Source organism: Harpia harpyja, chromosome 19 (assembly GCF_026419915.1).
Source record: "Harpia harpyja isolate bHarHar1 chromosome 19, bHarHar1 primary haplotype, whole genome shotgun sequence".
NCBI lineage: Eukaryota > Metazoa > Chordata > Aves > Accipitriformes > Accipitridae > Harpia > Harpia harpyja.
Genome location: NC_068958.1, coordinates 1189186 through 1204022, shown reverse-complemented (window position 1 = coordinate 1204022; position 14837 = coordinate 1189186). Strand labels below are relative to the sequence as shown.

The 14837-nt window shown below is 53.1% G+C and overlaps 2 protein-coding genes across 7 annotated transcripts in view; one reads left to right on the top strand and one right to left on the bottom strand.

Annotated features, from left to right (window-relative positions):
- GAPVD1 (GTPase activating protein and VPS9 domains 1) overlaps positions 1–4036 on the top strand; it is a 32333-nt gene extending 28297 nt beyond the window's left edge. For all 6 annotated transcript variants that reach the window (XM_052815891.1, XM_052815892.1, XM_052815890.1 and 3 more), the window contains one exon: positions 151–4036. In XM_052815891.1, the coding sequence (XP_052671851.1) occupies positions 151–291 (141 nt within the window). In that variant the 3' untranslated portion in view covers positions 292–4036. The remainder of the gene's footprint in view (positions 1–150) is intronic.
- The window catches only part of HSPA5 (heat shock protein family A (Hsp70) member 5), a 101047-nt gene that overhangs the window by 35973 nt on the left and 50237 nt on the right, over positions 1–14837 (bottom strand). The window lies entirely within an intron of this gene.

Here is a 14837-nt window from a genome sequence, read left to right as displayed (position 1 = left end):
CTACCCTACAGATACGTTACATAATCATGTATTATGAATGTGTGAGGATCGCTGCACAAATAGAATTGTATTTCTATGCTGTATCTTATAATGTTTTATGTTTAGCTTTGCAAACAAACTGTGAGTATCTCTTTCTTCTTTAACCCTCAGGCAAATCCACCTTGCTTGCTGTCCACTGTTCAGTACATTAGTAGTTTCTATGCCAACTGTTTATCTGGAGAAGAATCATACTGGTGGATGCAGTTCACAGCAGCAGTTGAATTCATTAAAACTATTGATGATCGCAAGTAACTCAAACAGCACATGTATGGGCAGACTGTTAGCAGAAGAAGAGTATATAAGAATGTACAACAGCTGCAAAAGCTGAAGAAGAGACTTTCCTTGTATAATACTGTACAGAATTGAGGCATTTTAAAACACACCTTTACTAATCAAATTAATTTAACAGATTTTCCTCTTCTCTTTTGGTTGCATTTTTCTCCCCTGTAGATACTGGCACTGTAAAAGGGACCACAGTTTTCAGGTATTTTGGAATTTCAAAACATGCAGAAAATTCTTCATGCTTTTTTCACCACCCCTCTTCCTGAATTCTTACTCACATGAATAATTCACTTCATTTAATTTCTAATAGAAAACCAAAACAAGAATCAGGGCAACCACTTAGTATACTTTCTAGCTTAATACACCTTTTATTAATAAAGCACCAGCCACACTGAAAGTTTGTAGTAGCTGACATTAATTGTCAATTATATTTCACCTAAATTTAAAATCTGAGAGGACAGTGTAAATATTATATAACTATATTTAATGCGTCGCAATTATCTTTGGACTCATTATCCTTTGAATAAACAAGCAAAAGCCTCTCTGACCTCTAATAGGTTGTGACATACTGTGTTTTGGTAATGAAAGGACTTCCTCAAAAGGCTAAGATTAAAAAAGGGCAAACTGAACTATTTATTAAAATGTAATTAAGATTACTGAAATTTCTAAAACTGGAATTTATAATAGGGCTTGTTAGATAGCTAAACATTTTTTGGCTAGGGCATTAGGGTGTTACAAAGGTTTGGATATATAGAGGAGAGGGACTGTAAGTTACAATAGATAAGTCTAATATAAAAAAGGAGAAATAAAATACCTTACTGTAATATTTTTTCTGAGATATTGTGTATACTGTACAAACCCCAAACAGAGATCCTTAACAGAACCTTGGACTGTAATATATATTTTGATTAGTGACATTAAATACATATGCCAGGGGTTTCAGTGAATGTTTTTACTAAATGTTCTTCGTGTTGTCTGCTATGCAGCAGTGCAAGTTTTACTGTTCATATAAAATATTTTAAAATATAACACTGTTCTTTATGAAACATATCATGACATCAGTTCAGGGTGTTTTATAGATTTCTCACCCCACCTTTCCCTTAAACTGACAATTATCAATTTAAAGAAGTTTTTATGCACAACACCACATGGATTTTTCATGAGTGAAATGGTCTGAGTGATGGCCAGTGGTTGTTATCTGTATATAAGTACTCGCTGTTCTTTTTTAGCTAGAATTACAGTGAAAAAGGACAGCGAGCATTTAACTTTTTCATGTCAGTATTATTTCTTGCTCTTCCCAGAGCGTTCATTGCACTTCTGACAGAGGGATGTGTTAAGACTTGGTGTCTGTGAGTGGTAAAGAAAACAAAATCTTTCTCGCATTCTTTTCAAAATACGATCAATGATTTTTGGGGGGGGGGGGGGGAGGAATGGAGGTGTGTGTGTGCATTTTGACGATTAAAACCCATAAGCAACTAGTACTTGGGAAAATCATTTGATTAATTGAAATTAGAGCAATTTATGTAAAGTATCAAGTGCTTGATTTGGCTGTGCTACTTGTCAAGGCATAATTAAAGAAACTTCCTTTCTAGGACTCTAATATGTAATTCAGTATAGCATTTTTGCCAAACTAATCACAGGTGAGAGGGTGGGATGGCAACTTTTTTCTTTTATTTATAGTCTTTCTCCTCTATTAGAGACTTGATTGTGTGGAGGAGCAATACTTGGTAGAAACAAAATTCTTCTGATCTGCCTTACTGTGGTAACTCAGTCTGTGTAGCATTGCAATATTCTAGTTATTTAGCCTTGATGCGTTTTTGGTGCTGAACATATAACTTAATATTGCAAGCACAGCCCTGACCAATAACACTCAGCAGTGAAGCACAAATATGCCCTTGAAGATATGGCCAGATCATATCTAAAAGCAATATAAATTTATTTATATTGAAGTGTCCTGTAATATTTAATTATTACTTGAATATCTGAGATGTTAAGACCGATGTATGAAAGTTCTTTAGTCCTACAGTTTGAGTTTTAGTCAAGGAGAGTATTTATACAATCTTAAAGAAGGCACAGAGACACTTAAGTTGGTGATTACCCTGTGTGTTGCTTCTGTTTGCAAACTTGGCAAGCAGGATTTATCAACACCATCAGGTCTTTCAGGTTTGCTCTCCTTTATGGAAGGGGCAAGAACCATTTCCTTCACAGTTTTTATCACTTTGTTTTTCTGCGTAGAAAAATATTTAAAAGAACTGGAGTCTTTTATTATTATTATTATTATTATTTAGTTATTTAAGACCCGTAAGTGTTTCAATGAGCCCCAGATGAGCTGAGAGTCTTCATAGCAAGATGGTCCTTTGCTTCTTTTTTTCAACCTACTCTGAAAGTCCTTTATGTAGTCTTGGTAGGTGTAGTTAGAGAATTAGGCTTTCCAAAGAATTAAAAACCTTCCTGTAATGTCCTCTTACTATTTTCCTCTGGTGTCCCGTAATGTTTTGTTTTAAAATGATAAATTATATGTATAGGAAGTGATGTTGTTAGGTTTTGGTGTGCAATAGTAAAGGTGAAAAGACAGTGCATAAAGGACCAAAAGTAACAGAACTGCTGCCAAAAGGTGCCAGCCAACCATGTACCTGTTGCTGTAAACTTGGTGCTTTCTGTTAATTAAATTACTTCAGCCACTGAAGGATGAATGGAACATTTTGGGGAAAGGGGAGGGGGGAGAGGTCATTAGTAGCAGATTGCAGTCATGGACTTAGGGCTTGGTCGTTGACTTCAGCGCTGGTTGTCGGCATGTCTGGAGGAAATGCCAAATTAAATGAGGGCGTGGCTCTGCCTATTAATATTACAGAGGTGGTGTTTTCCTTTTTAGGGTAGAGGAGTGAAAGGAAAGGGCTGGGGTTTTTTTCATCCCTAGGAGATTCCTTTTTGCTCCTAACCTTAAGTGAGATTTCTCTTTAAAGCTTTTTAAAATCCTCTTTAAGGAGAATTGGAATGTGTATGGCCTATTAAGTATTTGAGTTTAAAAGTTTTTGTTTTGAAGACCTTATACTACCAAATGCTGAATGTAACTGCCATAAATTTCAGGAAAAAAAGCCACGAACGTGATCCTGTTTCCTGTAGGTGAGTTTCTGGTGAGCGTAGTGTTGGTTCGTATCGCTTGAAAACGTTATGTTCTGTTGAGCCAAATTCTCGCAGAAGTTTGAGAACTCACTGCCATGTTAATGCTGAGTAGTACGTGGGGGAAGGGGGTTCGAACAGGAGCAGCAGGAGGAGGCAGGCCCGTTCAGCAGCAAAGCTTCAGGCAAGTGAAGCGTGTGTGTTTGGCAGAAGTGTAACTTGCGTGGCCGTGCTGCGGTACAGACTGTGCAGCCTTCGGCTGGCAGCGTGACAGGAGAGCTGGAGCAGCAGGAAAGCAGTGGACAAGGAGGGGGAAGAATACTCTTATTTGGGTAACAGCTGGTGACTTGGTTGAGCCTGTACTACTTGAGAATTAATCTCTGCTGAGTTAGTAGTGTGTGTTCTGTACCTTTTAATTGTGCTTTACCTCTGTTTAAAAGCTTTGTACTGCCTCTCCTCTTTGAACCTGGTAAAGCCTTTATAAAATTTAAATTAATGAGCTTGCACAATCTTGTATACAGGAACCCCATCTTGTCTCTAACGTGATTATTAATGTATTATTCTGTAAAAACTGATTAAAAGGAGAGCAGTTTAACCGCCTGGATTTCATGTTTCTGCCTTGTTCCAATGTGATCAGCAGTTGCGCTGGAGATGGCATTGCAAGTGTGAACAACTTACCACTAACTTTGCATGGTTTCCCATTTCGCATCGCTGCTGTGTTGTATCCTCAGACCTTCTTTCATGCGTGCACCGACAGCTTGCGGGGAGCGCACAGTGGCAAAAAAGAAACAAGATCCAGTTAGTGGGAGAGGATGCACTGCTGAGTTGGCTGCTTAACACAGAGCTTTTCAGTTGGGGTTTGTTTTTTTTAATCATGCAGCTTGCCTGTCCTGGTTGCTTGAGGGGAGAAAATAGCTACCTGCTGTCATGGCACTGCGAGGTGGCTCATGTGGGGACAGGCACCAGGACCATGTCTGTTCCTCTGCTGTGCGCCGTTTAATGCCTTCATGGGAGTGGTCAAGTGCAAAAGTACTATGTTTCAGTCATGTTGTTTCTTAAGAAATGTTCACATCACCTATGAGACAGTAGGATCTTGGTGGCCACCGTGCATCCACCCCGGTCCTGCCGCTTTGCCCACCCACCCCATTCGGGTGGGCGAAGCGGCAGGACCGGGGTGGATGCACGGTGGCGGTGCGGTGCTGCCGTGAGCTCGGTCCCTGCAGTGTTATTGACCTTGATTCTCTCTCATTTGCATCCAGCATTTTTCATCCTCTGGAATATGGTGTTTGGGGACCTTTCCATCATTAAGTGGATTTACAGCAATTTCCTTATGTGTTTTCTCCAAGGGATTCTGTTATGAGAGGCACATTAAATCTCCATTAATACCTCATTATCCGACTGATAAGATTACCATGATAATGAGGCAGAAATTCTAATTGTTTCACTTCTTATTGTGCCTTTCATTAAATCATATACCTGGAAGTTGCTGTTGGAGAGGGGAGCTCCAGCCTGCAGACCTTGGGAGGTGAACCCATCCCTGTGCACCCTGGTCCTATCCCCTGGCGCTTGAGGGATGCTGGGGCATGCCGGCCTTTCCTCCTGGACTCCTATGCCTCCTGCCATGGCCTTTCCTCCACGGCCATGCTACCAGGAGGGCTTACGGGGGCCCCAGGGCCTTTGGCAACTTGTCCTGGGGAGCGTGTTTTTGGAGAGAGCGTGTTTTGCACAGCCCCGTGCAGTGGTTTTGCACAGCCGCTTGCTCCTGAAGGCGTTTAAGCTCCTGAAGGCGTTTAAGCTCAGGGGTGTGCAGCCTCCTTCGGAGCTGTTACAGCCCATCAGGTCAATGATCCATGAACTAAAAAGTCTCTAAGCAGGAGCAATTATTGTCTGTCATGTGTCAAAGGCACCCGTATTGACCCCGATAGATGGAGCCATTATGGCCTGTTGAGTCAACGATCCATGAACGGGGACTCCCTGGGAGCAGAGGTCTCGACATGCCACGCCAGCACCGTCACGGCCGTCCTGTCCGTCACTGCAGGGCTGAGGGATGCGCGGGGTGCTGGGGCAGGGATGGATTTGGGGAGTGGGGCCAGCGGGGATGCTGTGGGGAACCACTGTGGGCAACGTGGAGCCAGGCTGGGGTGGGGGAACGGCCCTGCTGGGCCCCGAGGTTCCCCAGGGGCTGATCGGCACCTGCACCGGCCCCCCCCGGTGTGTGCGCAGGGCTCTGCTGTGCCCAGCACGACCCGAGCTCTGGCTCCAGGAGGGGAGAGACCCTTGTGGGGCCATGTCGCTCGCCTGCTGCTGGTGAGAGCTGCTGCCTTGTCCTGGCCGGGAGCCCACGGCCGACCTCATCGCGAAACGCTGCGGGGGCCCCGCTTGGCGCCAGATCCGGCTCCACATCCAGCAGCTCCTTACAGGGGGGCCTGAGCTGTCCCTGCGAACAGCTCTGTTCCTTGGGCTCAGCTTACGGGTGGTTAGTGGAGCCCACGGTGGGTGGCACCTCTCGCTCTGCGGGGCAGGGGGTCACCGGGACGAGGACCACGGGAGCCCCTGCTTTCGGCACAGCAGCGGCGTAGGGCGCGGAGCCCCTGGCAGAGCCCAGAGCGGGGGACCGGGCACCGCTGTGCCGCCCTGAGGGGGGATGGAGCCGGGGGACCTGGCGCCTGTCCCCCAGCCCGGGCTCCTCGCGTCCAGAGCTGCAGCAGAAAATAACATTATCCTGCAACTGTGGACTTCGTTAGGCTCCTCCTGCGCTAAAGAGGCGATGTCTCCATAGTAACTGGCACATTTGGAGGGCAGGAGGCGCGGGGGGACGGGAGACAAAGCCTGCGCGGGAGCGGCAGGCGGACCCCACGGCCCACGGTGCTGCTCCGCCGGGAGCGAAGGCGATGCCGCCTCGGGCCCCGCTGGCATCGGTGCGGCACCCTGAGTCTCTGCTGTTCTATGAGGAGCTGGATGTGGTCCCCCCCGGCCCCGGCAGCAACCCCTGTCCACGCGGCGGTGGAGACCTCGCTGCTGTGGGGAGGGGCGGGTGGGTTTTGGCACCAGCCTGCAGAGCCGGAGATGCCCAAGCGGCCGTGGCCGCGGGTCCGGGCCGGGGCGGCCGCGCGGTTCGGCCGTGCTGCAGCACCTGGGCCAGGCAGGTGCGTTGCGGGCAGCGGGTGCCCTGCCCTGCCCGCTGCCGCCCGCCACCGCCAACCCCACCGGCAGCACAGCCACTTAACCACATCGCCAGCAGAGTCGTTGGGCTGGGGTTAATCAACATTCATTCATGTTTCCAAGTGTAAATTGAGCATTTGTTTAATTATGTGTAAGTAGCAATACATTCTGGCCATTATCTAAATCACTATTTTATTTCCTGGATGTGGTTTCATAATGCTGGGTTTGTGCTCCAGCCTCTGCATCATTAACAGAGAAGAGTTAATGAATATAAAAGCGTAAAGGCTAATTACACTTTAATTTACAATCATGGTCTCATTTTGGGACCACATGAAATCTGTTTTGAAAACAATTAAAAAAAAAAAAAAGCCCGGCAAAGGTCTGGTGAGTAGAAGGGTTTTGGCACAAAGTGAACGGTGCCGATGGCCACCAGGCCCGTCGCAGCGCGGCCGCTCGGCGGTGGCGGGGCCAGGGCTGCCCGTGGCTCCTGGGAGGCTGGCGGGTCCCTCGCTCTCCCTGCGGCCGCGGCCCCACGCGGTAACGACCTGGGCTGGCGGTGGGACACCACCGGGGCCGGCACTGCCGCGGTGATGGTGCTGAGGGATGTAAATTGGAGCCTGAGCGGGGAGCACAGTTCACCTGAAGGAGACAAAGATTTATTGGGCTGCAGATGTTGAAAGCAAAATTCAGCAAGACTGCTGACTCGAGCACTTTGCAATATTTACAATTACTGGGGATCTAATGGCATGCTTTCCAGCAAGCGGGGCTCGGCAGGAGCAGGTACCGGTGCCCGGTCGTTACGGGGGGATGATGGTATCTGAAATTGAAGCTCGTGGCAGGAGAGGTGATGGTGAGCGGTTTTGGACTCCGTTTCTGCCATGCTGTCTGCGGGAGGATCACTCTGAGCAGCAGAGATTTGATAACCTCAGGTGCTGTGTTTGGTGTCATGGCAGCTCCCCGCGGGCTGCGGTGGGGAAGAGCCCCCAGGATCCGTCCCCCGCCGCTGGCAGTCACCCACGGCAGAGACCCTGGCTTCGTCTGAGGACCTCCCTGAGGCTCTGGGGACTCATCCCTGTCCGGTGTGCAGCCTCCGCGGGCGCTTGCCACCAAAAGCAGGAGCGATGGCATCCACTGCAGGATGCTGAGCTCATCAGGGTGGAGGAGACGCCGGCCACGCTGTCCTCCGCCTAGCAGCCACCGGTGAGTGCTGGTCCAGAGCGAAGCAAAGCACTAGATGAGCTGCTGCTTGGCTTTGCTGCCCAGGGCCAGCAAATAGAACAACAGCTGGTTCCACTTTAGCCTGAACGGCACCGTCTGCAAGTGCAGCCGGCACAGGCAGTTCTGCCACCCTCTGTACCCGCTGCCTGCCCCCTCCCCGGCCAGGTTTTGGGGCAAAGAGCCCCCCGCCAGTGTCCTGCTGTCTCACTGCCTGCACTGGTGCTGGTCCCGGCGTGCAAGCGATGGGACGGGTGCCAGCACTGCCCCGGCTGTCACAGCTGACGCCGGGTCCAGGCCAGGGCAGGAGCCATCCCCACTGGCGTGGGATCGCCCTCCTGGCTCTGGAACGGGTTACGGGTGGGATTTTGGGGCTGAGGTGTTGGCTGGGCACTGCTGGTGTGGTGGGAGAGTGGGACTTGGGGGAGCAGGGCTAGAGCACGTGGCTCGTGTACTGGTGAGCAAACGTGCACACGCGTGTGCTCCTGTGCTTTGCGATGGGTGAATATCTGTTTGTATTTCCTTTATTGTTCCGATTCCCTCAAAAATGAAATAAAAGCCGAGTGCTGACTGCAGGAGGGAGCAGTGGCCTCGGAGCGAGAGGCTCATTCTCTCCGCTGGGCTGGCTGGCTGCAGCCAGCAGAGGAAATAAATCTCCCCGAGAAAACCACTTTGCTCACACAATTTCAATCCAACAGGGCATAGTGGCATCACTCACTTCTTGTTTTATTTAGCTGATAATCTTTTATTGGGCCAGTCGAGCCCTTGTGGAAACACAATGCCTTTACCGGGCTGCTGCGGGTGCTCAGAGCCAGGAGCTCGCTGAGCCGTGCTGGCTCCCACGGACAGCCAGGAGGGCAGCGATGCCCACCGGTAAATCCTCTGCTGGGGGCTCAGCTCAGGCAGCACCGCGGCCGTGCCAGAACACGTCCCCTGGGCCAGCAGGTCTCCTGAGCTGCCGCCCTGCAGAAGCACCAAAGGCGCCCGCAGTTTTGCTCCTCCTGCCCACGGTTGAGGACGGGACGTGTCCTTCTGCTCGCCAGGTGCCTCTGAAGGTGGCTCAGGGCCATCTGCTCAGCGGGATTTAGAGGACTCAGCACTCACGGCAGCCCCAGGGGCTCTGCAAGTGCCTCTCCTGCTGATGGATGTGCTGAGCCCAGGACAAGGGAGGCTCCTTTGCCAGTGTGCACCATCACAGGCACCCAGTCGCCCTTGCTGGGGACTTGGGTGCTGGGGCTCTGCCATCCCCCTGGCTCCATGTGGGGTCCACGCGCTCAGCGGTGTGAGCACGTTCCCGCTCTGCTGCGGGCACCTCGCCTTCCCGTCCCTCCTTCCAGGGCTAATGCAAGTTCTGTGCCACAGCCGAAACCTTGCACATCCGTCAGACAGGTTTGTCAACGGGCTTGTCACTGAGCGGCAAGGCCATGTCACTAATGAACACATCCAGCAGGCTGAGTGCCTGCAGTCACTAATTGAAAGCGTTCACAATTGGGAATTAATGTGGGTTAGGCACACTCCCTGCACTAATAAAGATTTGCCTTTCAAAAATCCACATCTGGTAAAGGCAGCAGGGGAAGAACAGCCGCAGTGCCCTGTCCCATGCTGGGGAGCGGCCAGCGGCACCAGTGCCGCATGGGTCCCCGCAGCACCGCTGCTCCCCAGCCATTGCTCCGGCCCCAGAGCTGCATCCCGAGCAGTTTAGGGTGACTGTGTCCCCGCGGCTCCTCGCGCAGTGGCAGCCTGCACAGCTCGGGCTGTGTCGGTGTGGCACGTATCCACGAGGCACTGCACCGGCACGTGTTGTCCCCTCCATCTCCCCAAAAAGCTCAGCTATGTCCTGTTTGCACGTACTCAGCTGATGTGCAGAAAAGGTGTGCAAGAGGGGCCCTGAGTGACACCCGGCTGTGCCGTGCCCGTCCCGTGGGTGCCGGAGTCGCTCTCTCCGGCAGGGCCACCCGCACGCCATGGTGCCGCAAACCCTCCCACCCGCAGCTCCAGCAGAGGTGGCTGCTGCTCTTCCCAGCGCAGGGCTGACGTGAAGCGGAGCTGCAAGTTAGCCGCAGATTTTCCTACATCGCCGTAATAAATGCAGCACCTGAACCTGCAGCTGAGGTGGTGGCTGGGGCTGGCGGTGGCTTCAGCCGTTTCGGGAGGTGTCGGGCGCGATGTGTTGTGCCTTGCGAGAGCTCACGGCTCATGCATGAACGTTTGCAGGGGCACCGGTGATCTCTCGTGGGGGCTGTGGGCTGCAGGGTGGGCAGCTGAGCCCCGACCTCCCATTGCTGCTGCCGCATCTCCGTGGGACCACAGGGACCCACTGCCCGCTGTGGCACGAGCAGCTGGGGATCGATCAAGGCCGACCCAGATGCATACGCAGCAGCCTGGGGCAGCCGTGGGTCGGGTGCCCATTGCCCCTGCCCTGGCGCTCGGGGCAGAGGGATGCTCCTGGCTGGGCTCAGCCAGAAGTGCTCCAGTCCTTCAGTTTTTCATCACATCCCCAGTACCAAACCGTCACCGATCATTCCCTGGAACAGACCCCCATCCACCCTCCCCATGTTGTAATTCCTGCCCTGGCCAGCCACGCGGCTGCACCTTGGCAAAGCCTCCCTGTGCAGGGGGCCTGGGGCGGGGGTCCCCAGCTCCCCCCTCCGGCTGAAAGAGTGAGACTTGTGCCATGCTTGGGGGGCCAAAACCATGGTGACCCCCGGCACCCCGCCCTCGCGGGGCTTGGCCGCCCTCGGCTCCCCATGGCAGCAAGGTCGGGAAGCCGTTTGTGTGGGGCATCGTCTCAGCCCCCCCATAGCCCCTGCAGCTCCCCCTTGTCAGCGTTCCCACCTCCCTGCTAATCCTTGTCATCCCAAATCTTATCAGCACTGATTTCATATTTACTTCCAGATTGTGGATGAAAACGTTGAACATCATCATTTGATGATGATTCCCCATTGACAACTACTTTTTGAGACCTGTCAGTCAGCCAATTCTTAATCCTTTTAATGTGTGCTCTATTGATATTATATAGAGCTAATTTTTTAATCAAAACGTCATGTACTATTAAATCAAATGCCTAACAGAAGCCTAAGTATACCACAGCTCTCAGTTACTTTTATTAGTTAAATTTTTAAATTAAAAGAATGAAACCAAATTTTTTTGACAAGCTGTACTTTCCATAAAACCATGCTACCCGGCACTAATTACAGCCCCACTTGCTGTTGAACTGCAGCAGTTTCAGCTCCTCCACCACTGCTTCGGGATGGACGCTGGCCAGAGGGGTGAGCGGTGGCTGGCAGGCGCTGGCGCAGGGCTGGATGTGCCAGGGAATGGCTTCGGTGCCGGCGTGGCCGCGGTGCGGAGCTGCTGCCAGGGTTGGAGGAGCCGAGTCCAGGCCACTTCACGGTTAAAGTCTTGGTGGGGAAATGGGAATTTTCCTCCTGTGCTGGATGCAGCCTCTGACCTGAAAACCACCGCCCCAGCCTCTCCGGATGCAGAGCAAGAGCAGGCGTGCAAATGCGATATGACAGCCCAAGACACACCAATATGGTTACCAGCTGTCTGGCCGCCACTGGGCCATACTGGTTGGGAAGGCGATGCCCCAGTCACAGATGCATTTCGGGGGGGAGGAGGGAGGGCTTGGGCAGGGCCAGGCGCAGGCACGTACGTGCAGGCAGGCACACGCTGCCCAGCACCATGTCGCTGGGACCGGCACCACCACTCATCAGACCGAGACAAACCCCCCGGGATCCCACCGGCATCACCCTGGATGGATGCTCGGGTGCAGTCTGCCCGATGCTGGAGGCTACCCCGTGCCACCGCAGCCTGCCCGCAGCCGGGCTTTGAGAAGCCGGGCTCAGAGCCAGGTGAGCCAAGGCTGCAGTGACCCCGGCAAGCCCCCCCCTGCCCAGACAGCCCCTCCAGCTGCCACCCTCACGGGGTCCCGCACGGGTCCGTCCTGCACGAGGTGGCTTCGCCGGTTCTCTCCCCTCTGGATCAAGCAACTCTTTGTAAATCTAAATTAATAAGGTTGCACAGCTATAGACACAGGAACACGCGCTGTATCTTGTCTTTGTCGATCAATGCATTATATCATCCCATAAAACTGATTAAAAAGCAGAGCAGTTCATCTCACCAGGTTCCACGTCTCAACATTATAAATTTCATATTATGGTTAATGATTGTCAGTGCAGACGGAGAACACGCAAGCTGATCAGTATTGTAGTTTATAATTAATTATTGGAGCGTTGCTGCAGAGGACACCGAGGAGGGGATAGCTGCTGATTAGCAATTTATTATCTCTAAAACGCCAAAGAGCAATGTGGAAGGGGAGTGTGTGTGTCGGCACTGCCTGTGCCCGAGCATCTCTGCTGGCAGAGGGGTCCCAGCTTGGATGCGGAGCACTGGCAGGATCTGTCACCACCACCGGCTCCACGCATGTCCCCGCAGCGTGCCTGCGTGGGCACGGGGAGGGTCAGCCAGGTGCCCACCCACAGCCCTTGGGGCACAGCTGGCAGCTGAGCACCCGAGCGAAGGGCTGGGGCCGTGGCCTCGCGTAGGCATGGGGAGCACGTCCCGGCACAGCCGGAGGCAATCGCACGGCACAGGCGCCCGTGGAGAGGTGGGAGCCAGCACATCCCCACGGCAGGGAGCACGCTGCCTGCTCCTCCTGCCAAACCTTGTCCACACCACGCGCTGCTGCTGGAAATGTCTGCCTGTCCTGCCTGCTCGCACTGCCTGCTCCCGTCCCCACTGCGAGGGCAGCCGTCAAGCTGGGTGAGCTGGGCAGGATGGCACACGCCATCACACCATCAGTTAGCACAGAGTGGGAATTTGTGTTCAGAGAGCATGAGCAAATAAAAATAATAATAACCAGCATTTTATATAAGTCCTGGCAGCAAGAGCGGGTGCAGAGCCCCGGCAGGGCGGGTGATGCCTGTGCCAGCACCACTCCCACTCCCCAAGGCCTGGGGGCTCCCGCTCTCCCTATTTCAGCTGCATGCTCCCCCCCGGGGTGCTTCAGGCGCCCCGTTGTCCGTAGGGAAGCTGCAACAAACAGATGTCTCTGCCCCAGCTCTGGACATGGGGATGTCGGTCCCTCAGGCTAGACAGTGACCTGGTTGCTGATGCCAGCTGCTTGGAGAGCCCATGGCTGGATGATGCTCTGCCGCAAGACCCTTGTCTGGCAGCCCTGTCCACAGCCACCAAGGGGCTGAGACCTCCTGGCCAGGGCGGACAGGGGGTCTCAGCCCCTCGATGGCTGCGGATAGGTCTATGGTGGCTAGCTCTCTGCTCAGCCTTGGCCACTGTGCCCGTTCCTCCCGTGGCTGGCATCATTTTATCACCCAGAGCAAAGGAAAGGCAGAAAAATTCTTCAGGAGAAGAAAAAAAAAAAAAAACCCCCGACCCCAAAGTCCCATTAAAAAAGAACAAACATTGGCAAGTAATTGGATTAGGTCTTTATCAGATCTTCCCATTTGCAGTCGATCAGTCTGTTCCTCGGTGGGGGGCATGTCTTATCGCAGGGATTTAACTTTTATTGACTAATAATGATGCTTTACAAAGAAAGAAGTGGGGCCCTGCACCAAGGGGAAGTGTCACAGCCTTGGGAAGCCACCAGTTCGCTGCCACGTCATTTTGTTTGTTTATTTTCCATTGCACGGTTTAGTGCGGAGATGAGTTTGATCCCCCTCTGCCCCCAGCAACAAAGCAATGAGAGGCACCAAACTGGGATGCAAATGGCCCCGTTCCCCAAGAAGATGATAGCTTTCTTTTTCCAAATGGCATGGCAGTCGTGCGGAGCTGGGGAAGAGATGCCTTTGAGAAGGGACATCATCTGCAAAGGGACCTGCAGAGCTTTTTTTTACCAAATATTCACCAGAAATCATGGAGTTGGTACTGGGGGGGGGAGATTATTATTAACCCCAAGCGCTCAGAACTGTCATGCCACAAGCGTGCCAGTCCCTGACGGCGTGGGCATGGCGAGGGGAGAAGGCAGGGCAGGCACATTTGGACCCCTACACACCTAGCTGGCCCCCTTGTCCCTGGACCCATGGCCACTGGGGGCTATTGGCCGCTGGCTGCTCTCACACACAGCTCCCCCAGGGAGGTCTTTTTATCCCACACATGCAGAGTAATCTCTTAAAATAGTCGAGCACTTGAGAAGGCTGAAATGTGACTCTGTGTGAAAAGGACATGAAATTCTCAAATGAAATTCACATGGAAACACGACATTACTGTGGTTTAGCTCTCAGGAACCCAGGGACTGGTACTTTATAATATAGATAAATTTTATCATTTGAAAAAGAATTAGCACTGAAATATTTCTTGTCTGTTCCCATGGCGTTCGTGCCTGCCCCGTGCCACGGCACTGTCCTGGCTGCGCTGGTGCGTCCGCCTATGGGCGGCCAAACGCGGTGGTGGTCAAACCTTCCATGCCGTGTGGCACAGGGCAGAAAATGCCGCTGGTGGGTCCGCACGGAGCCTGACAGCCGCTGCCGGAGCCAACACAGCGGGTTTGGGCACTTCTGTCTCCAGAAGTAAGAAACTTCACCCCGAAGGAGTATCCTGACCTGTTTCTCTGGGACAAAACCCCGTACCTTGCCCAACTCCTGTATGTCAGCCGGCCCCGGTGGGTCTCGGGGGGGGGGGTCTGGACCCACCGCGCTGCGTCCACCGCCCCTTCCCCAGGCCAAACAGCCTGAAGACGTGGCGGTGGTGGCCCCCCGCTCGCACACCGGTCGAGGGTCTCCCAGCAGCATCGGCAGGTGAGCCGGGTGTGGCGGGACGGGGACCGGCCGTCCGGGCGGGGGCTGCCACGGCCACCTCCTGCCGGGGGTGCCGCGGCACGGGGGGGGGGGGGGGGGGGGGGTCTCGCCGCGGCCCAAATACTGGCTCCCGAGCTGCTGGGACGGAGCGCGGCCAGCCCCGCGTCCCGGCGAGGGGGCGTCGGGGCTGCCTGCAGGGTGAGCCGCCCTGGGCGCTGAGCGGGTCCCCAGCCGGGGGGGGGGACACGGGCAGGCGGGTGGTGG